This window comes from Rattus norvegicus, chromosome 10 (genome assembly GCF_021556685.1).
Source record: "Rattus norvegicus strain SHRSP/BbbUtx chromosome 10, alternate assembly SHRSP_T2T, whole genome shotgun sequence".
Classification (NCBI taxonomy): Eukaryota; Metazoa; Chordata; class Mammalia; order Rodentia; family Muridae; genus Rattus; species Rattus norvegicus.
The window spans coordinates 48120028-48146346 of NC_141543.1; the positions used below are offsets into that span (position 1 = coordinate 48120028).

Genomic DNA, 26319 nt, shown 5'->3' on the forward strand with positions numbered 1-26319 from the left:
TCTCTCAAGTTTGTTCTTCCTGGGTTTTCATCTCTTGGGAAGAGCCCAAGCCTGGAGTTGTAAGTCTTGTTTTAGGGCAGAGTGATCCTTGGATGGAGACAGCCCTGATCCTCTTGTCAGCTTTGTCAGCTCATACCAGTTCCTATTTGTGGCCTGTCACCTTTTCACAGTACCCAGCACATCATATGCTCATACTGGAGAGAATACTGCTCATTCATTGCTGACAGGAGTTATAAGCACTCACATTGGTGGTAGCTGCCTTTCTGCCTATGACAGACAGAGGCCCCAGGCCTTTTTTTTTTCCCTTTTCTTTCCTTAAAAAAAAAAAGATTTATTTATGTATTTTATGTATAGGAGTACACTGTAGCTGTCTTCAGACACACCAGAGGGCAATAGATCTCATTACAGATGGTTGTGAGCCACCATATGGTTGCTGGGATTTGAACTCAGGACCTCTAGCAGAGCAGTCAGAGCTCTTAACCAATGAGCCATCTCTCCAGCCCAGACTTTCCTTGAGCCTGAGATTCTTTTTTTTTTCCCCCCCAGGTTCATAATTTATTGTACAAATTGAGTATTACATGATGAGTTCACATCAGCTTCTTCAGGCATGGGACTTAACAGATGAGGCCAGACATTTCAAAATCCATTTATGTTGCTTTCACAGCTGCGGTTTTTTTAGGCCTTAACTTAAAGTATAGGACCAACAAAGCAATGCCTCCATATGTGGCCAGGACACAATTCATTCTACCTGTGAGGGTATAAGAGTTGAAATATTTTTTAATACCAGTGAACTGGAATTGGCCATCACTTTCTGGACCAGCCATGACTTCAATCTTCTTCGTCCGAATCACAAACTCTGCAGCCGATGTCCTTCAACAAACCCAGCCACTAGCTCGGCCCCGAGCCTGAGATTCTTTTTTTTTTTTTTTTTGGTTCTTTTTTTTCGGAGCTGGGGACCGAACCCAGGGCCTTGCGCTTCCTGTGCAAGCGCTCTGCCACTGAGCCAAATCCCCAACCCCGAGCCTGAGATTCTTTAGAGCAGCAGGACCAAGTAGTAGCTTGAGCCAGTCACAGGTAGGCTAACTTTTAAAGTCTCATGCTGAACTGGGGGACCAGACCTGGAATCTCAAAAACAGTTTGCTGGCAAACTCAGTCTAGAGCCTTAGAGGAGTATTGGGTGAGGGATTTATCACTGAGCCACATCCATGGTCCAGTTCACTATTGAGACAAGTCTGGAAAGTTGTGTCTCAGTATATGGAGATGTATTCTAGTGAGATAGATGTGGTGGTGATAGGTGAGGAAGTACTTACCCTGGTCATTAAAGGTAAGGAAAGAAGAAAAGGTAACATCCTTCAGTTCTCAGGGCCTAAATGCACATCCTGCCTGGCTTTTCACCTTCCCATTTCCTGCCTCTTTTTTTTTTTTTTTTAAACATTTTGATCTGTGGGCTTTTCAGCTTTTTGCACCATCTGTCTTAATTTTGCCTCTGGAGGCAAAAATCTCTAGGGATTTGTTTTTTGTTTGAACCCAAGAACTTGCTGTGTAGTAGTAGGTCATGGGGAATTGCTCTTGGGATAACAAGAACTTTGACTCTGCCTACCCATCTGAGAGCCACCCCACCCCTTTCCCCCAACAGACAACAGAGATGATTTCTGGTGAGTGGCCTCATTTCCTATAAGACTTGAAGGCATATCAGGGTATGGCAGTACACACTTCAGTCTCAGCACTCAGGAAGCAGAGGCAAGAGGATCTCTGGGAGTTGGGAGTTCAGGTCATCCTGGTCTACACAGTATGCTCCAGGATAGTCAGGGCTGCATTGTAAGAATCTGTCTCAAAGCAGATGACAGACAGTGACAACAAAACACCTCCAGGCTTGAGCTTGAAGCTTGAAGTTCTTTGGAGACATTAAAAATAATATGCTGGCATTACAGATGGTCATGAGCCACCATGTGCTTGCTGGAAATTGAACTCAGGACCTCTGGAAAAGCAGTCAGTGTTCATAACCACTGAGCCATCTCTCCAGCCCTACCCAGCAGATTCTTGTTCCCACCATTCTGAGCAGAAAGTTCTAGAGAGTAGAATGAAGAATCTACATGCTGATAAAACTTCTCAGATGGTAATTCTTCCACACTTGAAACTAGGGCCTACAAGGTCTTTAGTTTCAAAGGAAGATGAGTGCTTTTGAGATAATCAATGTGTAAAGTAAAAAACCATAGAGAGGGGGCTGGGGATTTGGCTCAGTGGTAGAGCGCTTACCTAGGAAGCGCAAGGCCCTGAGTTCGGTCCCCAGCTCCGGGGGAAAAAAAAAAACCATAGAGAGGGAAGTCTGGAAGGATTGTAGACCACCACCCACCCTCGCAGTAATGGGTGTTCTTGCCAAGTGTCCAACCACTTTTGAGTTTGGACAGGAGGCCATGGTCCTCACCTCCTGACCCTTGTGGAAGCCAGGATTAGCAAATAACATTGAACACCAGTTTAAGTTTGGGCTTCAGATAACTGAATGTTATAAGTAATTTGTTTGTCCCGAGTATTATATAGGACATAATTTAACAATTCTCAGTGCCTATCCTACATTCAGATTTAACTGGGTGTCTTCAGTGTGCTGTCTGCTAGCCACACTTTTCCTGTTTGCCACTTTTTTGGGTCCTGAAAAATGTGAGAATTGCTCAAAGATAAGAAAAAGAGCTGCTGTGGCCCCTGAGCTTATTTCACAGTAACAGAACTGTGAGTGAATATCATTCAGTCTCAATGAGCTGCCTGCTTGGCCCGTGTGCCTGAGTTTATCAGTCATTGGTGATATGTTGCTCACTTAAAGCTTACCATGTTATGGGTACATGAGTTGTATTAGTTTTGAGTTTTGACCTATCTGCCCAGGCCTTGTGTGTGTGTTAATGGTGGCTGTCGGTTAGCATATTCAAAGATGGATATCAAAGTCTATGCCTTTAACCCAGTGGTAGGTACATGGTTGGTGGGATTGGTTTGAGATGGGAGTCAGATCCCCCTCCACCTTTCTTTTTTTTTTTTTTTTTTTTTTTTTTGAGTCATGGGTTTCACTGTAGCTTAAGCTAGCTCCAGACTTGCTGTGGTAGCTCATGTTGGCTTCAGACTTGTGAGCTTCCTGCTTTCCTGTTGAATTAGAGATGATCTGGCCACTCTAGGCAGTCCTTCACATCTGCAGAAGGACTAGTGTGCAGCAAAGGCATCTTTGAACAGGATCTGGAGACTCTGGGTAGGGCAATATGTCATTGCTCTGTCCCCCCAACTCCCCCTTTTTTTAGTCATACTGCCCAAACTTGCTTGGCATAGCACTCAGCACTGATTGGTGGTGTCTAGGAGCCAGGGTTGCTTTCTCCATTCAAGCATTCCCATCTCCTTTTTTTGAAACCTACAGGTTCTTTTTGGTCACAATTTTGGTGCATGTGAGGAAGCAGGCATATAATATAAGCTCTGTCAGTGGCGCAGGGAACAACAGTTCTTGTGAGACTGCTCCCCTACCCTGTGAGTGGGTGCACACAACTTCCTGGGGAGAAGTATTGGCTTTCCCAATTTAGGAAAGAGTTCTACATTGGGAAGGTGCAACTTTATGTCCCGAGTACCACCTCAATAGCATTCACTGCTGACATGACCCCCAGGTTGCTCACAGCTGCAGATGCTTCAGGATACCATGAGTATTTTCATTTCCTCTTGAGTTCTAGTTGGACAGGTTGGGTCAGGTGTCAATGTACTCACTCCAGTAATAAGAACAGTAAAAAGTTATTTCTTCAAGAGTCAGAACAGAAGCCTGTTTATCGGTCAACTGCTTGAGACTTAGGGCAGTAGAAATAAGTTCCAAGTGGTTTCCATATACTATCAGTACTTTTTTTTTTTTTAAACATTTTATTTATTATATATTATGATTACACTGTCGCTATCTTCAGACACACCAGAAGAGGGCATCAGACTCATTTCAGATGGTTGTGAGCCACCATGTGGTTGCTGGGATTTGAACTCAGGACCTTGGGAAGAGCAGTCGGTGCTCTTAACCACTGAGCCATCTCTCCAGCCCCATACTATCAGTACTTAAGAGACTAAAACTGGGAGAATTGACACCAGCCTGGGCTCCCCCCTTCCCCTTATTTTTTATTAATGTGTATGAGGGTTTTGCCTAAATGTATGTGCCGTGCCATGCATTTTTTTCGAGACAGAGTTTCTCTGTGTAGTCCTCCTGACTGTTCCTGAACTCACTTGTAGACTAGGCTGCCCTCAGAGAGATCCCTTGCCTCTTTAATCCCAAATGGCTGGGATTAAAGTGTGTCACCACAAGGCTGTAGCCATTGATCTCTCCAGTTCTCATCTCGATTTCTCAGACCTTGTTTCAAAGATTAAAAAAAAAAAAAAAAGTTTGTAGTACTCTAAGCAGTTGGTTGTCACCAGACAGAAATTATCTGTATTAGGGTAGCATCATCTTGGGAACAGTGACAATGGACTCCAGCTTGCAGCAGAGGACCCTTTTGTCTGTGAAACAGGCTGGGGCTTGGAAGTGACCTAGGAAGCCACAGATAGAACTCATGGAAGTGTTTTCAGGAATGAAAGTTGAAGCTAAGGATAGTGATGCATGGTAGTCCTTCATCCTAGAACTCATGAAGTGGGTGTGAGTTACAGACCAGCCAGAACTACATAGTGAGAACCTGTCTTCCCTGACCTCCCATCTCCCCCCGAAAAGGAATGAGATTTAACAGGTGGAACTCATCTGTAATTCTAGCAGTTGGGAGATAGAGGTAGAAGCGTGAGAATTCAGACCTGCTTGAGCTACTTGAACCAGTATCTCAAAGAGCCTTCCTCCAATAAACAGTGACTTAGCTAAACAGTACCAACGCGTGTAACTTTGCAGTTTGCTCTTGCAACAGTAAGTCTGTGTTGGGGCAAGGGGAACACTGCAGATCTGATGGTGGTATATAGTACTGTCTAGTGGCCTTCACACTAAAGCCTATGGCTTGAGAATTTGCTGTGCTGTTTCACCTACTGCACACTTTGCCACAACTGGCTGGCCCTGGTGCTTAGATTGGTTGCAATGTGAAAGGGCACTTAACCATATCCCAGAGAATTGAGAAGTAATCATGTTTGGTCAGTATTTACAGTAAGTTTTTGACACAAAAACTGTAAGGGGACCTGTATTTGTAGGGTCCTCAGTAGTTTTGCCCAAAAACCCATGGTGAGCTTGTGAGGCAGAATGTGTTGGACAGAGACTACCTGGGTTTTAGTCCTACCTCTGCTATCTACTAGTTGAGTGAGCTTCTTTGAGCCTTGGTTTCCTTGTCAGTTAACTGTCTTCATAGTGATACCTACTTTCTTTTCTTTTTTTCTTTTTTTTTTTTTTTTTGGTTCTTTTTTTCGGAGCTGGGGACCGAACCCAGGGCCTTGCGCTTCCTAGGCAAGCACTCTACCACTGAGCTAAATCCCCAACCCCGATACCTACTTTCTTAATTGATTGTGAAACACTATTGGGTTTGACACTTGTAAGATGTATGAGCTAGTGGTGATAATGGCTCCCCATTCCGGCCTGAGGGAGATGTTTTCAGATGCAGGCACTTCAGGTGTAAGTGGGCCCTTGGAATCCCCAACACCACAGGCTGATTTAGAACCTGGTCTACTTTTTGTGGGAGTGGTAGAGGAGAGGGCTCCTGAGGAGACTGTACTGAGACTGTACTATGGTGAAGGAAGGATCAGCCACTTTGCTTTAGCATATATCCTATATGAAAGCAAGTCTCTTCCTTCTGTTTGCTGGGAACTAGAAGGTAGTTGGTAGTATCCTTTGGAAGGGAATCCGTGGTGTCTCTGTAGAAGATACTTACTCAGTCTTTGTATAAGTCAGTGTGCAGCAGAAGGTGGTAGTTGCTGATTTGACTAGAGTCCAGTGTGCTCTTCAGAAAAGGCCAATCAGGGAGCTGGGTTTCAGCCTTTTATCATTAATCACCTCTTGGGTAGGACTTCAGGGACTGGTACCAGCTGTCGGGGTGGCCATCACCATCATTGGGCTGCATGATCCCTGTTTGGGCAGGAGTGGGAACACCAAATGTGTGGGTCACCACAAGCTAAAGATAGTCTCTTGGGCTTGGCTGGCCTGGCAGACATCATGTGACTGCTTCCTAGCTTGCCCTCTGCCTGAGGCTTGTAGACTGATGCACTGTACCACAAGCTGGACATTGGCTTGCCTCTTCCTTTCTGCAGGGCTTCAAGACAGTCTGACCTTCTGAAGCTCACCTCCTCCTGCCCACAGCCCCTCCTGTGTTTTATCTGCAGACCTGGGGACTGGGTGGGAGGGACAGGGTAGAGGAAGGCCTTTGAGACGTGGCAGCCAAAGCCACAGACAGAGAGCACATAGAAGGTATGGAAGCTAATCTATTCCCCTGTAAGAAACCTGTTGGGGAGTTTCTTAGGTTTGTAGAGATGGGACAAAGACAAACTTGTCCATCTCTAGGTTTTGACTTGACTCTACCCAGGCTGCCTTGGGAGGGAGAGGCACAGATGTGTCACCCCCTCTTCCTATGGCTTTACTGCCTTTCCATAGTCAGAGGTCTGGGCTGGGGTAAGGCAGAAAGAACCCTGTGCTCTGGTCCAAGATTTGGCTGAGGAGCCTTTCTGGGTGGAGGACCTGGGGGAGTCTAGGGGGTGATCAGGTCACTGGCAGGCATCCAAGGCCATCGCCACTTGACCTTGTGGTCCTTAGCTTCTTTTCCACCGGTTACTGGTGGTTAACCTTAAAAATCAGGACACTTCAGATTTTGTCCCCGCTGTTTGACAACTCTGACCTTGGCAAATACTTCAAACATATGTCTTGATTTTCTTAATAATGGGACCAGTGAAAGGAACTACCTTATTTGACTTTAAAGATTGTGAGATCCATGTCATGTGTAACTATAGCTAGGCTCACAACCCTGCTTGGGATGAGGTTTTAGCCTTTTTTGCCTTTTCTCTTATACCTACATAGACTATCAGCTTTTAGTGTAGCTAAGGAAGGTGGTGTTGCCAAGGTGACTTGGCAGTGCTCTCACAATGACACATCTGATAGAATAGGTGCCTGGCTAGCCTCAGGACCTCTGAGAACCAGTAATATCTAGGCTGCTTGTTCTGCACCCCCACCCCTACCCCCACTCCCAACCCCTAGGAAGGTTCAAACCAAAGGCCAAAGGTTGGCAGGACCTCACAGGGATCTAGTGAGGCCAGGCACAGAACTAGTAGTCATTGTTGCTTCCTGCTGTCTAGAGAGGTCACTGTGGTAGTTGAACATGTACTGTGTCCTAAGAGTGCCTAGTAGAGGGTCTTTGCTTCACTCATGTTCTGGAGGTCTCTCAAAAGGACATTGATTTTGTCCAGGTGGGGGAGGCACAGCTGGAGGTGGGGTGGGGTATTTCTGGCTGGTTTAGGAATCTTCACAGCCAAGTCCAGCAGTCCTGCTAAACTCAGCTTGTTACTAGCACCACGGAAATCTGGGGCCTCCCACTTCGGCCCCATTCTGCCTGATCACCCACTTTTTCCCAGACACTCACTTAACGAGCCCAGCCCATCCCTCCTTTAGCACTGGTCCTTGATTTCAATCCACCCTTTCTTCCCCTACCCATTCTTCGTGTCATGGCCTTATTGGGTTGGGTTATTCCATACCATCTTCACCAAAAACCTTAAGTACTTTTTGCGTGGTTGAACCAAGCCCTCAATGCAACTAACCTAGGACACTTCCAGCCCCAGTGGGTAGTCTTACAAAAAAGTAGGTTACAAAAAAGTTAGCAACCTTAGGTCTTTCTAGAACTGGACAATACAGAAGAATAATTGGTAGCCTTTGTACCAGGTGTATATGGGTTTAGCCCCTTCACTGGAGTGAAGGATTCCCAGTGGCCTGGGTTTTCTTCCTCTTCCTGAGTGGAAAATTGAATGCTGGAAATTGAATGGAAGGAGCCCTAGGCTTTTCTTCCTCTCTAGCAAAGCAGAGCTTTATGCCAGAGCTGTGGTGGTAAGGGACCAGGTTCAGTAATTAGTAGTAAATTCCCCATATTTTCCTGTTTAAACTATAGAACCTGAAGGTTTTCTTCTTTCCTGGGGAGGGGAGTATGAGGATGTGGTTGCCTCCTTGCCACAAGCCTTTGCCTTGGAGACAGGTTTGAGGTGTTGGGGGATGTCTGGTTTGTATTTTAAGGTGGAAATTGAGGCTGCTTTAGAAACCTGGAACGGTGATCTACCCATGGAGAGATGGTTTAGTGGTCTTTTTTACTGCTGAGGGTGAGGGCTATTGGTAGATGCTGATTTTTTGGGGTGTTCAAATTGTAACATTTAACATTTGTTGAGTGTCTTTACTGTGTGCTAGGCATTCTGTACTTAAATCAATGGGCCTCTGACATCAGTATTATCTCCCTTCTCACAGAGGTCTGGACAAGAGGCTCATTCCACATGCTTAACAGTATCATCTCTTTCCTAGGTGTTTGAGCAAAGAGCTGGACACTGGAAAGTGGAGGTTCACAGACATAACTCTTTGATGTGTCCTGCACCGTAAGGGACTTTCCCCCTACAGCCCACTAATGCCCTGCAGCACCCACCACCAACCACTATCTTTTGGTCCTTTCTTCCCTCTGCGATAATGGACTTGTGTCCTCCACTCAAAAAACAACCTTTGTGGGCTGGAGAGATGGCTCAGCGGTTAAGAGCACTGACTGCTCTTCCTGAGGTCCTGAGTTCAAATCCCAGCAACCACATGGTGGCTCACAACCATCCGAAGTGAGATCTGATGTCCTCTTCTGATGTGTCTGAAGACATGGACAGTGTACTCACATACACAAAATAAATAAATAAAAAAAAACAACCTTTTTAAAGATTTATTTATTATATGTAAGTACACCGTAGCTGTCTTCAGACACACCAGAAGAGGGTATGGGATCTCATTACAGATGGTTATGAACCACCGTGTGGTTGCTGGGAATTGAACTCAGGACCTCTGAAAGTACAGTCAGTGCTCTTAACCGCTGAGCCACTTCTCTAGTTTCCCCACCCCCCACCCCCCACCCCAAAATCTGAACAGAGTGAAAAAGTTTATAGATAGCATCAGGAAAAAGTCCAGGTATGCTTCCCTTTTGCTTTCTTTAGGTTTTTTCTTTTTACTTTTTAATGTGCTTTCTATTAAATATTTTAATCTTTTTGCTTTAATTTGTTTTATTCAAGACAGGGTTTCTTTTTTTTTTTTTTTTTTTTTTTTTTTTTTTTTTTTTTTTTTTTTTTTTTTCCGGAGCTGGGGACCGAACCCAGGGCCTTGCGCTTCCTAGGTAAGCGCTCTACCACTGAGCTAAATCCCCAGCCCCAAGACAGGGTTTCTAACAGCCCTGACTGTCCTGGAAATCACTTTGGTGACCAGGCTGACCTTGAACTCACAGAGATTGGATTTTCTCTGCCTCCTGGGTACTGGGATTAAAGGCATGTGCCACTATGCCTATCTTAATTCTTTTTTTTTTTTTTTTTTTAATTCATTTATTATATATAAGTACACTGTAGCTGACCTCAGACACACCAGAAGAGGGCATCGGATCCCCCCACAGATGGCTGTGAGCCACCATGTGGTTGCTGGGAATTGAACTCAGGACCTCTGGAAGAGCAGTCGGGTGCTCCCAACCGCTGAGCCATCTCTCCAGCCCGCCTATCTTAATTCTTATTTTTTATTTTATGTTTATGAATGTTTTGCCTGTATGAATTTCTGTATACCATGTATATTCAGTTTCCATGGAGACCAGAAGAAGGTATTGGATTTCCTGGATTTAGAGAAAGTTAGGTGTTTGTTTTTTGAGCCTCCATGTGGGTGTTGGGAATTGAACTTGGGTCCTGGAAGAGCAACGGATGCTCTTAGTCACTGAGTCATCTCTCCAGCCCCTTACTTTATTTCTTTATTTGTGTGTGTATACATGTGGAGGATAGTTACAGGAATCAGTTCTCTTCTTAAATCATATGGGTCAGAGGTGTTATATAACTTTAATCCCAGCATCCAGGAGACAGACAGGTGGATCTCTGAGTTCAAGGCTCGTCTGGTCCAGGGCTGCACAGAGAAAAAAACTAAACTAATTAAAACAAACAAAAACATGGGTTTTGGGGGTTGAGCTGAGGTGTCAGGTGTGGTATAAGCACTTTTACCCACTGTGCCATCTCACTCGCCAGGTTTGTGTGCTTTTTGTTTAACAAACTTGCATCCACATGTGTACTCACACACGACTCAATCCTTCGCTGGACTTGGTCCTCTGAGACAGAAGGTAATTTCATCTTCTTTTAGGTACCTGGTAGCCTCTAATCTTAATGGAGGAGGAAGCCATCCTAGAGCCTGAGCCTGCCATTTCATACTGACCCTATAAACCCAGACTGGGGTGTCTGATTGGAAAAAAACAGAGATGGACCCTAAACTACAGTAAGAAAGGACAGTTAGGAGTTAAGAGAGACTTTCACTCAAATCCAGTAAGAAGGGGCCTTTTTCTACTGCCAGTGGATGTCTGGGAACCCATGGAGTTTCTTTTTTTTTTGTTCTTTTTGGTTCTTTTTTTTCAGAGCTGGGGACCGAACCCAGTGCCTTGCGTTTCCTAGGTAAGCGCTCTACCACTGAGCTAAATCCCCAGCCCCTCCCATGGAGTTTCTTGCAAGAGAATAAAGCCTTCTAGTTCCTAGAAAACCCTTTCCATGTCTACCTACTGCCTGCAAACAGTGGGGTTAGAACTGTTTTCTCATGTAAGTGACAGTGGTGTGTCCTGAGCTTGGCTTGGGTAGTAAGTGGTGGCAGCTGCAGGTTTTAGAAGGCAGGTTTAGAGAGCTGACTTGGCTTGGTGCAGAGTGGACATCAGGGTCCTGCTGGCTTGGAGGCAGTCTGAGGCTCTAGCAAGGATCAGGGAAAAAAAGGGGATGGCATAGTTCTTCTTGTTAGAGAGCCCTCTGGGATGGAACTTTCTAACAAGCTCTACTTAGGACAGATATAAGATCACTTTCCTCTCTCTTTAGGTGGATGCTCAGATAGGAATAAGCAGGAGGCTCCTCTAAGCTTTCTCTCTGTACTGGAGACAGAACTTACAGTCCATGACCATGTTCTGCTGAGATCTCAGGGTGATCTCAGTTAGTACTGTTCAGTTTTGAGAGATTTTATAAGAAATAAGATGGCCACTAGGAAGGATATACATCTGGAATTCCAGCACTTCGTAGGCTGTGGCAGGGGAATTGCTGGAAATTTGAGACTGCTTTTGGGCTACAGAGCAAGACCCTTCTTTTAAAATGCTTGAGAAAATAGCTTTAAAAGGCTTTATTATGTTTGTTTATTTTGTTTGTTTTTTGGGGGGAGCACCAGGGCATGCTTGTGGAAATCCGAGGACAGCTTGTGAGAGTTGATTCTCCATTTCCTGGCGAGGCAAGGTATATTTTACTCAGACCAAGAGACTTGAAAAGACCAGTGTCTGGAAACTTTTGCCCTCTTTTCAGAGATGATTTTCGGTATACCTTACTTCCAGTCCTTGTGCATAGAATTCTTTCTTTCTTTCTTTCTTTTTTTTTCCAGAGCTGGGGACCGAACCCAGGGCCTTGCGGTTGCTAGGCAAGTGCTCTACCACTGAGCCAAATCCCCAGCGTGCATACAATTCTTGTTGTAAACTTTGTCACTAGCTTTGGGGCTTGCTTTCCTGCTAGCATGTACCAATGCTGTTGAGCACATGAAGAAATGACTCCAGTTGTAGCTCAGGTGGGCGGCCACTGTCCAGGCCCTGGGCTGAATTGGATGAAGATCTGTTTAGTTGTTAGATGGTCGGTATATCCCTGGGTGTCCTGGAACTTACTTTGTAGATTAGGCTGTCCTCAGATTTCCAGAGATCCTTTGTCTCTGCCACCTGAGTGCTGGCATTAAAGGCATCTACTACCACACTTGCTCGGCTCGTGTGAGGAGCTTTAGACCAGTCAAGGAACTACTAAATGTTCAATGGCTTATCTGGGTCAACCTGGGGTCAAAGGACAGTGGTTTTCTTGCACCTGAGATTTTCTAGTTTTCTGCTTCTCAGCCCTGGAGGTTGCTGTGGGCTCAACAACTCCAGCTATCAGAAGACTTATGTCCACCATTAGGGGACAGTGGCTCCAGTAACCGGCCAGAAGCCAGGAATGAATTGGCTTCACCCTTAGGAACTGGGCAAGGACACTTTCTTCTCATTAAAGGACATAGTCTGTTGAAAAACCTTGTGAGGCCAGCCAGCCAGGTTTCTGTGCTTGGAGGCTAGGGTAGTTCCTGACCTGACATGGCAGAGGAGGGAAGTACAAGCTAAAGTGAGTGAGCAGAATCTCAGGATGTGTTTCTTCCCGTGGATCTCTAGAGGCAGGAGGGACAAGACACCCTTGGTTTTCAGGACCAAACTAACCAGAGCCACTTCTTCTAGACTTGCGTACTCTGTTCCTTAAAAGCCATCTTCATCTTTGTAGAAAAGTTAAATATATGCCCCACAGATGCATGATTACATACACGCTCCTCTGTTCTATAGAAAACAGATGAAGTCATCATCTTCTATGTGTCTATCTCCACATAACCAAAGACCAGTATATTCTAATGGCTATTGTGAAAGTGGATGAATTGAAATTCGGTGATTTTAGTACTGTTGGAGTTGAAATTGTGTATAGCTCTTGTCTCACTTGTATTATTGGGGTTCAATCTAAAAGATGAAACTGGCCAGGTATGGTGGCATGCTTGGGAGGCAAAGGATGTGTCGGGGGGAGATCTCTGTGAGTTCAGCAGTCTGATCTGCTGACAAGTTCCAAGCCAGTCAGGGCTACACTGGGAAATGTTGTCTCACAAAATTGAACTTTAGAGTCAAATCGGAGTATGCCTTTTCTTTAGGAACAGAAAAGGTAGTTCTTACTTCAACTACATGTCAGCGAGGACACAGCAGGCCTTGGTATGGCCCTGGACGTGTCCATTCACATGTTTAGCTTTATTTTCTTTGGGCTTGCAGAAGTATACAGAAGACTCAATCTCCTTACAGGTTTTGCCTATAGATTTGGAGCTCTGAGTTACAGTGTAGACTTGGTTATGGACCTTGAGACTCAGTTGATAACTCATAAAAAATACAGACTTAGACTCTAAGGGTTTTCCCACTTCAGTGTTGAGCAGCTTGGTGGCTAGGCTGCCAGTTTATATTGTTGCCCTTTCTGCTGTGGCTCCTTTGGGAACCTGTAGGTGCATGGTGGGATGGGCATGGTAATGACATAGGCTCTGACAGCTGATTCTTTCTCTTTGTTCCCACAGAACCTTCTGCTCCGGCCAAGGTGGTGAGGGCAGCTGCTCCCAAACAGCGTAAGGGCAGCAAGGTAAAGACCGGGGAGTGTCCCTGTGGGCGCTCATTATTCTTGTTCTCATAAGCACTTCGGGCCCTTCTCTAAGAGCATGGAAGCCTTTATGGGTGCCATTGCATGGTGTCTGAGTGCACACACTGTTGTGTCCCTATCTCTAAAAAGAGCTAGAGCTTGGGTGTGGAGCAAAATGGCAGGCAGAGTAACCCCAAGGCCTTCATAGACGATACCTTGCAGGTTGGTGACTTTGGAGATGCAATCAACTGGCCTACACCTGGAGAAATAGCCCACAAAAGTGTGCAGGTGAGTGAGGAGGGGTTGGCAGGTTCAAGTACTCTTCATACTGACTTAGTTGGTTTTTGACCAAGAGCCATAAACACCACCTTTCTTGATTTTTGAAAAGGAGTGGTCGGTGAGCACAATAGTATGTATACTTCTGAAATCCCAGCTACTCAAAAGGATAAAGAAGGATGACTATACTCAGTCCAAGAGTTCAAGGCCATCCTTTGAGACATAGGACTCCCAACCCCCTTCAATTCTCAACAAATGAAGAGTAGTTATTTAAGATGGACAGGAATGAAATAATTAGGAATTACCATCATGTGAGCCTTTGCCTGGTTTCAGGGGTGCCAGGCACTGTTCTTTTTTGCCTTCCAGTGGTGGCTCAGCGGGTTTAGGAAACAACTGTGTTACAGTTTTCCAAAGCCCATATTTTTCCATTACTGAGCCACATTTTTCTATGAGTAATTGAAAAAAGAGGTATCAGTTGAGGCACTGACTCCAGTTTGGGGAGGTATACTTAGCTCCCCTAGATTCTAGCAGAAGAGACTCTTTCTTGGTCAGTTCAGTTCCACTCATCACTTTTGTTCTGAGCTAGTGACTGCCCCAGTGGGTCCCTTATGGTAGAGGTTTTGGTACAGACAGGCCAGCATCTTTTCTATCCCACAGATTTGGGTAGCTAGAACAATCAGTTGTTCTTCCATAGCTGGTATGGTCGTGTTTTGTAGTGGTGTTGTCTGAGTATGAAAGCTAGACCTTAGGATGTATCTAGTGTAGCCTGTCCTTATACTTCCCCAGTGACCACATGTTTCCTTGCCTCTTGTAGCCACAGTCCCACAAGCCTCAGCCTGCCCGTAAGCTGCCACCCAAGAAGGACATGAAGGAGCAGGAGAAAGGAGATGGAAGTGATAGTAAGGAGAGCCCAAAAACAAAGTCGGATGAATCGGGGGAGGAAAAGAATGGGGATGAGGACTGCCAGCGAGGCGGGCAGAAGAAGAAAGGTAAGTGGCTTGGCCAGGACCCGGGAGGTGTACCTTTCAGAACTTTGAAATGACATAAGCCTGACCTGCTGGAGGAACTTCAGGCCAGGGGGTGACTGACTGCTTGGAGCAGCTTTTGCTCGGCCTTAGTGCATCTTCTCTTATACGGGCTTTTATATTGCTCTAAGAGTTTCTTAAACCTGTTGAAATGATACAGGCTTGACTGCTTTCTCTCCGAGACCTATTCTGTGTCTGCAGGCCAGGCTTGAGGTGGCAACTCTTAACTCATTAAGCACAGCAGCCTCTCCATCCAAGGTGGCTCCCTTGTTCCTGCTCACTCCACCTAGAATGGCCCCACAAGGTTGTCACAGGCAGTGATGTGTCACATGTGTGAAGGGAGCCTAGAAAGTTAGTTTTTATTCAGGTTTCCAGAAAGTGATTCTTACATCTGGAACCTCTGATCTCCTTATTTTAGAGATTTATAACAACAAAAAAGAGGTCTGGTGTTTGAAAAGGACATGCCTATGGCTACCAGATGGGTAGTTGAACTAGAATTTAGGGGGAAGGAAAAAGCCATGTCTGAGGGGCCTGCCATGCCTCTCTGACATGCTTATGCCGTCCCTCAGGGAACAAACACAAGTGGGTTCCGTTGCAAATAGACATGAAGCCTGAAGTACCCAGAGAGAAATTGGCCTCACGTCCCACTCGCCCACAGGAACCAAGACATACACCTGCTATCCGAGGAGAGATCAAAGGTATGTACTGTCTGCTATGGAGAGTCTAATGAGGAGGATACTCTCAGGATTTACCTTGTGTTACTTTTACTACTATAGGATCTGAACCTGCCACCTACATGCCTGTATCTGTGGCCCCACCTACCCCAGCCTGGCAACCAGAGACCAAACCAGAGCCTGCATGGCACGACCAGGATGAGACATCGAGTGTGAAGAGTGATGGGGCTGGTGGGGCTCGGGCTTCCTTCCGTGGCCGTGGACGGGGGCGTGGTCGTGGACGGGGCCGTGGACGGGGTGGCACTCGAAGTACGTGAGGCCCCTTTGGGCTCCGGGATATCCCAGGGAGTGCGGCATGGGTAGTAGGCGAGATCCTTCTCTCTTTCTAATGATGCCCATGTCTCCTGTAGCCCACTTTGACTACCAGTTTGGCTACCGAAAGTTTGATGGTACAGAGGGGTCCCGCACCCCCAAGTATATGAACAACATCACTTACTACTTTGACAATGTCAGCAGCACTGAGATTTACAGTGTGGACCAGGAGCTGCTCAAGGATTATATCAAGCGCCAGATGTGAGTGTGCAAGCTTTTCTGGGGCCATGCTGGAATGGGGCCCAGAGCAGGGTCTAATACATGACCATTATAGTAGCCCCACTGAAGCCGTGAAAGATGGCTTTCTCTACTTTTCTCACAGAATTCTGTGCATTACAGACTAAAACCACATTTACATTAAAAAAAAGTAGAGATTGCCACCAACAGGCAAGCAGCCTGTCCCTTCTGTGTTCCCATGATTATGAAGCAGCTTGTCAGCAGCACGGTAGATGCTGTCAAGCATCTCCTTTAACCATCACTGTGGCCAGAGTCTTCCAAGTATATAGGTTGTGTTCTTATCCTATCCTATAACTTTTGCATGCTGGACTTATATGAGCTGGATCTCCTGACCCTATTTTATAGGGGAACAAGCAGGCCAGTAACCCATCCAAAGTCATGGCTAGTAAGTAACAGTGTTAGCACAGTGTTAAAACTGTTTCTGGGGGTTGGGGATTTAGCTCAGCGGTAGAGCGCTTGCCTAGGAAGCGCAAGGCCCTGGGTTCGGTCCCCAGCTCTGAAAAAAAGAACCAAAAAAAAAAAAAACTGTTTCTGGCTGGCTATTATATTTTGCTCTTATTTATACTTAAGTGCTGGCTCACAGACCAGGGGAGAACCTATAAAAGGAAGTGGGTAGTGTTATAGTTAGAGGGCTACTGTTTTAGTAGCAGAATAGTGTTGGAACTGAGTTCCAAAGGAGGATCAGTTTGTTGGGCTCGCCTCCAATAGCTGAAAGATAGGGTGATTTGACTCAAAGCACAGCATTTCTTTTCATCCTTTAAGCCAGTGGTTTTCAAACTTTTCTAATGCTGGGAATCTTTAATACAGTTTTTCATGTTAGGGTGACTCCCCATCATAAATTATTCTTGTTGCTACTTTATACCTGCAGTTTTGCTACTGTAATGAATCATAATGTCAATATATATGTTCTTTAATGGTTAATGGTCTTAGGCAACCCTTGTGAAAGTCAGTCTCTCTCTCTCTCTCTCTCTCTCTCTCTCTCTCTCTCTCACACACACACACACACACACACACACACACACACCTGGAGTGTCACAACCCACGGGTTGAAAAACAGCTGCCTTAAGCTGTACAGCAGAAGAGTGAGGACAGGGATATGAGGGTACTGGGGCAAATAGGGAACAGGGAAGACCCGTAGCCCTCAGTGATACCTTTTTTCCCCTCGCTTAGTGAATACTACTTCAGCGTGGACAATTTAGAGCGAGACTTCTTCCTGAGACGGAAAATGGATGCTGATGGCTTCCTTCCCATCACCCTTATTGCTTCCTTTCACCGTGTACAGGCCCTAACCACTGACATTTCACTCATCTTTGCGGTATGTTTCTTCCCAGGGGTGATGGTGGGAAAATAAGATCCTCACTGTGAGTCCTGAGTTGATGGGCCAAACCCTGACAGAGTTTCCACTAACTGCTTCTACTGAGTCCCAAGGTGCCACCATGTCACAACAAGCACCTCACCAGCTTCAGCAAGCATCAGCTACAGGTGGTCTGCCTGTGTACCCGTCATCTGCCTTTCCTCGTGCCTCTAGGTCTTTCTAGAAAATGTAGAGTTTCAGTAGCCGCAGCATCGTTATCACTTCTACAAATGCAACAGGTCTATATCATCAGATACCCAGTTTTCAGATTCCCCCCAACTGCTGCCAAAATGGTTTGTAAAGATTCCAGTCCAGGTTAGATCTGTGTGTTCTCTTGTATTTCCGTCTACCTTGTATTCTGCCTGATTAGTTATTTGCTGGGTAGATGAGGTCGTGTATCCTATACATACCTGCAGAGGTGTCATCTCACATGTCTTGAGTTTGGATAACTTAAAGGCATAACGAGATTCAGGGCTTTGTTAATAGCTTGTGTCTTCTTTGGGGTAGCACATGACACCTATCTCCTGAGGTAAAACTACTGCAGTTATTACAGGGACAATTTTCTTAGGGCTTGCAAAATAGTGATATTCTGATCCTTTTAGTCAACTTTGGCTTAACTTTTGAGGAGAGTTTGAGGAGACACCTGCTCAGTTGTTCGGTTACCAAGAGGTAGAAAGGAAGGACAGGTCTGTGGGTTTGACCCTGTTCACTCTGAACAGTTTGTTGAACTCTGAGGTCGTTCCCCCCAAATCCTTCAAAGGTAACAGGTAGGATTTCAAGACCTTTTCTGTAACATTTTATGTTGTAAGCAACGTAGACTTTCCTGTGTCTTCCCATTTCATTATTGGGTCACACTTTGCACTCTCCAGGTAGGCTGCCTTTAAAGGAACATTCATTCCTCCGCTGACCGACTGGTTTGCTATTCCCACCTGGTTGGTTATTGTTTCTAGATTAAATAAAACACAATAGGAGATGATGGTTTTCCTTTTTATTTTATTTTTTTTAAAGAGATAGAGTCTCACTGTGAAGCCCTAGTTCTGGAACTTAGCTGTGTAGATCAGGTTGGCCTGGAACACTTAGAATCCCACCCACGCGTTTCTGCCTCCCAATTGCTGGATTAAGGATGTGTTCAACCATGCACGTTCCAGTTCTTTATTTTTTTTCCATGTCCCAAATTGCCACTTCATTTGCTTTAAAACCCACAGCATGCACATACTACTCCTATAATAATTCATTTGCTTTAAAACCCACAGCATGCACATACTACTCCTATAATAATTCATTTGCCAGCACTGCAGACCGATTCTTGTTTCCTTTTTGGTAATTTGCATAGTTAGGTGACTGTCACTCCAAGTCATGAAAATTTTTTGTGGTACTCTGTGATATGTATTGGTATTATTTTGGACTCAAATTTTGGGGATTCTATCAGTCACCATGACTCTCAATTTTTAAAAAATTTAAGGGGCTGTTGAGATGGCTCAGTGGTTAAGAGCACTGACTGCTCTTCCAAAGGTCCTGAGTTCAAATCCCAGCAACCACATGGTGACTCATAACCATCTGTAATGAGATCTGATGCCCTCTTTTGTTATGTCTGAAGACAGCTACAGTGTACTTAAAAATAAATCTTATAAAAAAATTTTTTTTTTTTTCGGAGCTGGGGACCGAACCCAGGGCCTTGCACTTGCTAGGCAAGCGCTCTACCACTGAGCTAAATCCCCAACCCCGGTATATAAGTTTTAAAACTGTCATTTTGTGGGAGGGGAAATACCCTCTCAGAGGCTAAGGGGAGGGAGGAGGCAACATTTGGGATGTAAATAAGTAAAATAATAAGTAAATAATGAATAATAAAAATCTGTCATTTTTACCTCTTCTGGATTCACCTTAGTCTGCAACCTTTTTTTGAATTTATTTATTTACACACACACACACACACACACACACACACACACACACTCTCAGTCACGTGGTTTTTGTTTGTTTGTTTGAGTCAGGATTTTTCTTTGTAGCCCTGGCTCCCCTAGAAATAGCTCTGTAAGCAAGACTGGCCTTGAAGTCACAGAGATCCCCCTGTCTCTGTCTCCTGAATACTGAGATTTTAAGTATGTGCCAACACTGCCCAGCAGCACAGATAAATTCTTACTGGCTCTCCATTGGCCTATAATCATCTCCTTTTCTTACTAAATACAGTCTACACCACACAGGTGTTTTCCCACTTGTGTTTTTTTCATTTTATGTATCTGGGAGCTAGCTGCAAAGTGATGAAAATAGACAGGTGTTCCCATTTTCTTTACATTGAGCAGTACACCATCCATGGTGTTTTCAACCACGTAGATAGTGTCATGGGTGTTTCCAGTCCTTTATGTGCATATGTGCATGCATGGGAGAGAGAGAGAGAGTGTGTGAGTGTGTGTGGGGGTGTGTGTGTGGAGGTTGTCTGTATATATGTCTATGAACTATATGTATGCAATGCCTGCAGAGGCCAGAAGAGGGTAGTGAGTTTCCCCTGGAGCTGGAATTACAGACGGTGTGTGCAGCCGTGTGGGTTCTGTAAATGAAACCTGAATCTTCTGGAAGAGCAGCCAGTTCTCTTAACTGTTTCCAGTTTTTTACTAATATGCCAACAACATATGTTTATAACAGATGGCCTGTGTATTTAGTTTTCTTTCTTTGGCAAAGAGTTCTAGAAACTAGGGTGGCTGATCCAAAGGTGAAACTACATAACCCTTTGTAGCTATAAAGCTCTACTCCCCCTGCAGGATCTGTCCCTCTTCCCTTGGCCATAGTGACAGGGTCACTGCATGCTGAGCTTTCCCTTTCCTTATTTCTCTCAGAAGATGTCAGCTTACGTGGAAAGTCTTTAAGCTAGGCATGATGGCACTTCTATTTATTCCCAGTACTTGAGAAGCAAAGGTTGGCAGATCTCTTGAGTCTGATGCTACATTGGTCCACAAAGTGAGTTCTAGAACAGCCAAGGCTACACAGGGAAACACTGTCTTTAAGGAAAGGGACTGTCTTTAAGGAGATGAGACTGAAACTCTAATCTTCACTATTGTATCCAGAGATAACAACCCATAATAATTTAGCTGTGATTCTTAACAACAGTTGTCTTACACAGATCACTGTACCTTTTAGCTATCTTACGGTTTAAATGATCAGAATGACAACAGGTACTTTTCCTGTTGTCAGTGACAGTCTCTGTCACTGAACAGCATTTTGCCCAAATCTTAGACATTTTTACGTGAGTGATCCTAGATGTCTGGAAGTTGACTTATAACTTATTGAGTAATTTTGGTTTGTACCTTTTATGTTCCTGTTAGTCAGGGAAGATGTGACCAGATATTTACTACTATTGCTGGCCTCCGTGTACTTAGGGACCTGAGTGTCTCCAGATCCCTGGCTGCCCTAAGTGGTCTTCTTCATTTTTCTTCCTCTTCCTCCTCTGCAGGCTCTTAAGGACAGCAAGGTGGTAGAGATGGTTGAGGAGAAAGTCCGCAGGAGGGAAGAACCTGAAAAGTGGCCACTGCCTGGGCCCCCAATAGTGGATTACTCACAAACTGATTTTTCTCAGCTTCTCAACTGCCCAGAATTTGTTCCCCGCCAGCACTACCAGAAGGAGACAGGTAGGTGCCCCAATGATGGCTGAATATCTTATCCTCCAGTGTGCAGTCACCTCATGACTGCTCTAGAGAGGACTAGGATGATGAGGCCCCACTTGCTCTCCCTTCAGAGTCAGCACCTGGCTCTCCCCGTGCAGTCACCCCAGTGCCAACCAAAACAGAAGAGGTCAGCAACCTGAAGACCCTTCCCAAGGGCCTGTCTGCCAGCCTCCCAGATTTGGATTCTGAGAGCTGGATTGAAGTGAAGAAGAGGCCTCGGCCCTCACCAGCACGCCCCAAGGTAGGTGAGACCTGGCTTAGTCCTGGGCATCTAAACTGAAAACCTAGGTTGTCCTGGTTTTTCTGATGTGGTAATACTGATGTAGTCTGTTTCTATTCTTTGGGAATCATTCTCAGGATACCCAGCTTATTAGTTCATGTGTTTCCATAGGATAATCATTGGCTGTAGCCTGGGATTCTTGCTTTGTAGGCATTTGATTTTTCAGGCCTTTTCCCAGCTCTGTCCTTGGACTTTGGGCCCTTAGAAGAGGCAGTAGAGGGGTTGGGGATTTAGCTCAGTGGTAGAGCGCTTGCAAGCGCAAGGCCCTGGGTTCGGTCCCCAGCTCTGAAAAAAAAAGAAAAAAAGAAGAGGAGGAGGCAGTAGAGAGGGTGCAAGTTTCCTGTAGTGAAAGCTGGTGGCTTTGGAAAGTGGGTGATGATAGCAAGGTTTCAATTTCTGTCTCAGGTTGAAGAAAATCAAACTGCCCTAGTAAGTGGGTAGGAGAATGTGTGTTGGCTACTGGTAGGATCACTACTGTTGAAGTTCTTTGACCTCAAAGTAATATCACTGGCTCCTTTCTGGGCACCATATTAATTTCTTCTACCTCAGTTCCCTCTTCAGAGACCTTTGGTCTGGGCCTTATAAAGTGGCCTCAGAGCTGATCTTGGTGCTTATGTTTTGTATGAGTCTGCTGCTTCTGTGTGTGTTTTGCCACTATGACTGTGACTGGCTCTCCCATCTCCTTTCTTTCTTTCCCATGTCTGTTCATTCCCAGAATATGTTCACTGTTATTGGCCTTAGCCAAGTGAAATGTTGTGAGTGGACAGGTACCTTCTAAGGCCCAAGCATGCAATTATACAGGCTCTGGAGAGACAGGAGGGAGCCAGGGCTAGCCCCATTCATCCTGTATGGTCTTATCTTCAACCTTAAAAGAAATGGTTTGACGTTTTTGAAGAATATGACTGGTCCATCAGAGAATCCGTCTTGGATGTATACTGTGTGGGAGACATACTTCTGGTGTCGGGCACATTTGCTGTGTCACCACTGACATATTTCAAAAACAAATGCTTTTGGAACATGCTACATTTTTTGCCCACTCTGCTCCAGCCTGTATCCTCTAGTGGCCTGTTCTAGGAAGCTTTTCCTAACCATACCCAACTCCAGTAGGCTCAACACCCTTTTTAAAGTGTGCTCCCTAGACCTATTTAGAGCCTTTGCTGAACCACACTACAGATGGCTGCTATTCCTTTTCTCCTACTGAGCTGTGAAGCTCCTGAAGTACTGGCTCTTGTCTTACTCATTCAGGCTTGCTCTCATGCAGAGTCTGGTACTGTTATTGGTCTGCTCACCCTTCAGATTGGTGAGTGTCTGCTGTGGCTAGGACCCAGTTGAGTGCTGCAGGTACTGAAGCAAGGCTGCTTGCCTTGAACTTCCTGAGTGCCAGGTTTCTGAGTAGCCAGATGATGGGTGGTTCAGCTGAGTTGTACCTTGTGCCTGTCCCCAGCAGCCAGTGTGTGAGCTGTGAAGATAAACAAAAACTGTTGTTTGTGAATGACTGTGTGACTGTGAATGAAAGAACTGGACTTCTTTAGGGTGATTCTCCATGAAGCTGAGTCCAGAGAGGACACCTGTGATCTGCTGATGTTGCCAGGGTTACAGTTGTGATGTTTTTGAACTGAGAGGCCAGAGAGCCTTGGGCAGCTAGAAAGCCTGATCCAGGGAGGGCTTCATGTATTATTCCCAGGTCATTTCTCTTTGGTGTCTTTCCCTGTTTCAGAAGTCAGAGGAACCCAGGTTCTCCCATCCAACTGCTCTGCCTCAGCAGATTCCTTCCCAGCAGCTAATGTCTAAGGATCAGGATGAGCAAGAAGAATTAGACTTCCTGTTTGATGAGGAGATGGAGCAGATGGATGGGCGGAAGAATACCTTCACTGCCTGGTCTGACGAGGACTCTGACTATGAAATCGACGACCGAGATGTCAATAAGATTCTCATCGTCACTCAAACACCACCTTATATGCGTCGGCACCCTGGAGGGGACCGCACAGGCAACCACACTTCGCGTGCCAAGATGAGTGCTGAGCTGGCCAAGGTCATTAATGATGGACTCTTCTACTATGAACAAGACCTATGGACCGAGAAGTTTGAGCCTGAGTATTCACAGATCAAGGTGAGGCTCAAGCATAGCTTTGAATGAGGGCCTAGAGTTCTTGTAACGTGGAGAAGAGGAAGGCTGATTTGCCATGTGACTCTGGGCGGGTACCTCTGTCTATTGCCTTTTGTCTTTATGTATGAGGTAGTCGCTGATGTCACCTTGCTACCATGGCAGGAGGAAATGTGTAAGTATACAATGTAAACAGCATGTGGAATAACTGTCGTATCTAACCACTCGTGTTTGTCACATAGTCGGGTAGCCTTGTGGAAGATAAAATAAAGATTGGACTACTATCTTTAGTCTTAAATCAGACACATAAAAAAAGGTCTTAAGAACCCTTCTTAGTGGAAAATGGAGAAAAAAAGAAGCACTTAGAGAGACATTTCTTGTCAGTTTTTGGAGTGGTTATGTTTGGTACTGGGTGGGCCTAAAGGTGAGCATGCAATGAATAAGTAGCAGTGTAGGAGAAGACTCAGATGGGCAGTCTGCAGCAAGTTTCTTGGTGGCTGTTGCCCAACTAGTTCCCTGCCAGGGAAGAGGAGCATGGTGAGCACTGACTGAGATCAGTACCTGAGCTGAGAGGTGGTGGTGGAGACTAGAGCCCTGTGTGCATGGATGGGAAGCTGTCCTCATTGGTGGTGGGGACTAGAGCCCTGTGTGCATGGATGGGAAGCTGTCCCATTAGTCTCCTGCCAGTCTTGATTCCCAGACAGCAGAGCGTCTTCTGACTAATAGCTTCCCACTACCTCACATCTGCAGCAAGAAGTCGAGAACTTCAAGAAAGTGAATATGATTAGTCGGGAGCAATTTGACACTTTGACCCCTGAGCCCCCTGTGGATCCTAACCAGGAGGTTCCTCCTGGACCACCTCGGTACCAACAAGGTGAGCGAGTCGGCCCCTGCAGCCCAGTTTGGGTGAGAGGTGTTAAGCTCTAGCCAGAGATCTCCCTGCACATTGACCCCACTCTACTTCTGCAGTTCCTACTGATGCCCTGGCCAACAAGCTGTTTGGTGCTCCCGAGCCATCCACCATTGCCCGTTCTCTACCAACCACTGTCCCAGAGTCTCCAAACTACCGAAACGCCAGGACCCCCCGCACACCCCGGACCCCCCAGCTCAAAGACTCTAGTCAGACATCACGGTTTTACCCAGTGGTGAAAGAAGGACGGACCCTAGATGCCAAGGTAAGGTACTTCAGCTGGGTGGAGTCTTGCATACTTTACTGCCTTGTCTGAGCCAACAAAGGGCCAGGGTCCCCTCAGGCAGCATCCTTAGGCTGAGAGCTCATAAAGTAGACTTGGGTATAGGCATGGCCTACAGAGGCTGAAGGAGTGCAGACCAGATGAGAGACCTCAGGCACATCTTCCTGCTTCTCTGCCTCACCTGTGAGATAATTGGAAAATTCTTTCATCCGGTTAGGGGTGTAATATTAGTGGTATTGCCTTTGTCTAGTGCACAAAGCCTTGTGTTCAACATCCAGTTGTACCAAAATAAGAAAAGCCTTTGTAAGATGGGATGTGCCACTTGCTTACTAGGGTGGCTTGATGTACACCAGGGTAATGGATGTGTAGATAACAAGTTCTGGTTTCATCTTTGCAGATGCCTCGAAAAAGAAAGACAAGGCACAGCTCGAACCCCCCCTTGGAAAGTCATGTGGGCTGGGTGATGGATTCTCGGGAGCACAGGCCCAGGACTGCTTCTATTAGGTACTGTGGCTGGGCCAATCAGGCTGCTTGTGCAAGCACATGGTACTCACCAGCTAAATCTAAATCCATACAGCAGTGTTGGGAGGTCAGCCCAGGGCCTGGGAACTGGAAGCATCTTGTGTTTTGTTCTTCTATTTTTAGAAAGAGTCTAACTGCACCTTGGCAGACCTGGAACGTAGTTATGTAGACCAGCATGGCCTTGAGTTCACAGAGATTGACCTGCTCTTGTCTCTAGTGCTAAGATCAGAGCATGGGCTTTAATACCTGATGTTAATAGACGCCCCCCCTCGTTTGGCTGTAAAGGCATGCTGTCATAGACATTCAGAACCCAATTGGAGGTTACTTGGGCGGTGAAACGGAATTTCTTTCCAAACCTGTGTGCTGTCTGCTTACAAGTAGGGAAATAGCCCCTCTGCTAGGTAGACCCTGCAGGACTCCATGGTAGCTGCACATCTGACCCCAGCACCGAAGTTCCCTGACTCAGCCGCTCAGAGTAGGGCCCAGATACTTTTTTTTTGGTTCTTTTTTTCGGAGCTGGGGACCGAACCCAGGGCCTTGTGCTTCCTAGGCAAGCGCTCTACCACTGAGCTAAATCCCCAACCCCTAGATACTTTTTAAATTTAATTTTGCCAAATCTACTTTAAAGTTAGGCACAGTTTAAGAGTTACCAGTCTGAGGGGTTGGGGATTTGGCTCAGTGGTAGAGAGCTTGCCTAGGAAGCGCAAGGCCCTGGGTTCAGTCCCCAGCTCTGAAGAAAAAAAAGAAAAAAGAAAAGTTACCAGTCTGTGCGCTCAGCTTCTCACAGAGATGGCAGATACTAGGAAGAGGTAAGATTTGAGAAAAATACACATTGGTTAACATGATGATTGATTAAAGACGGTATAATATTGTGAGTTTCTTTCGGCAATAATAGATCTCTATCACTAGTACTACTGCCTAGGTTCTGTGAGCTCAGTGACCTCAACTCTCCAAAGGTGTCACTGCATAACTGGTGGCTATAGATCAGGGCCAGTGCAGTACAAGACCACACCCTGGCTGGTAGGTCAGAGGAACCTCTCCTAACCTTAGAGTGGAGCTGAGTGGGAAATTTGTGACTGGTGACACCATCACTCTTCTGGCTTCCATAGCTCCAGTCCATCAGAGGGAACACCTGCAGTCGGCAGCTATGGCTGTACCCCTCAGTCACTGCCCAAGTTCCAGCATCCTTCCCATGAGCTGCTTAAGGAAAATGGCTTCACACAACATGTCTACCACAAGTATCGGAGGCGCTGCCTTAATGGTGAGTAGGCGCTAGCTCATCTGTAAGTACTGTGGCCGTGACTTA

At 45.7% G+C, this 26319-nt stretch overlaps 1 protein-coding gene and 1 pseudogene across 3 annotated transcripts in view; one reads left to right on the forward strand and one right to left on the reverse strand.

Annotated features, from left to right (window-relative positions):
- The window catches only part of Larp1 (La ribonucleoprotein 1, translational regulator), a 55199-nt gene that overhangs the window by 19690 nt on the left and 9190 nt on the right, over positions 1 to 26319 (forward strand). For both annotated transcript variants that reach the window (NM_001427639.2, XM_087571725.1), the window contains 14 exon segments: positions 13262 to 13323; positions 13543 to 13608; positions 14411 to 14585; positions 15191 to 15319; positions 15398 to 15604; positions 15706 to 15868; positions 17075 to 17219; positions 20704 to 20878; positions 20986 to 21155; positions 22912 to 23304; positions 24049 to 24172; positions 24268 to 24473; positions 24889 to 24995; positions 26123 to 26274. In NM_001427639.2, the coding sequence (NP_001414568.1) occupies positions 13262 to 13323; positions 13543 to 13608; positions 14411 to 14585; positions 15191 to 15319; positions 15398 to 15604; positions 15706 to 15868; positions 17075 to 17219; positions 20704 to 20878; positions 20986 to 21155; positions 22912 to 23304; positions 24049 to 24172; positions 24268 to 24473; positions 24889 to 24995; positions 26123 to 26274 (2274 nt within the window).
- Positions 546 to 890, reverse strand: Atp5mkl1 (ATP synthase membrane subunit K like 1; annotated as a pseudogene). The gene has a single exon (XR_015631636.1). The product of XR_015631636.1 is annotated as an ATP synthase membrane subunit K like 1 (transcript).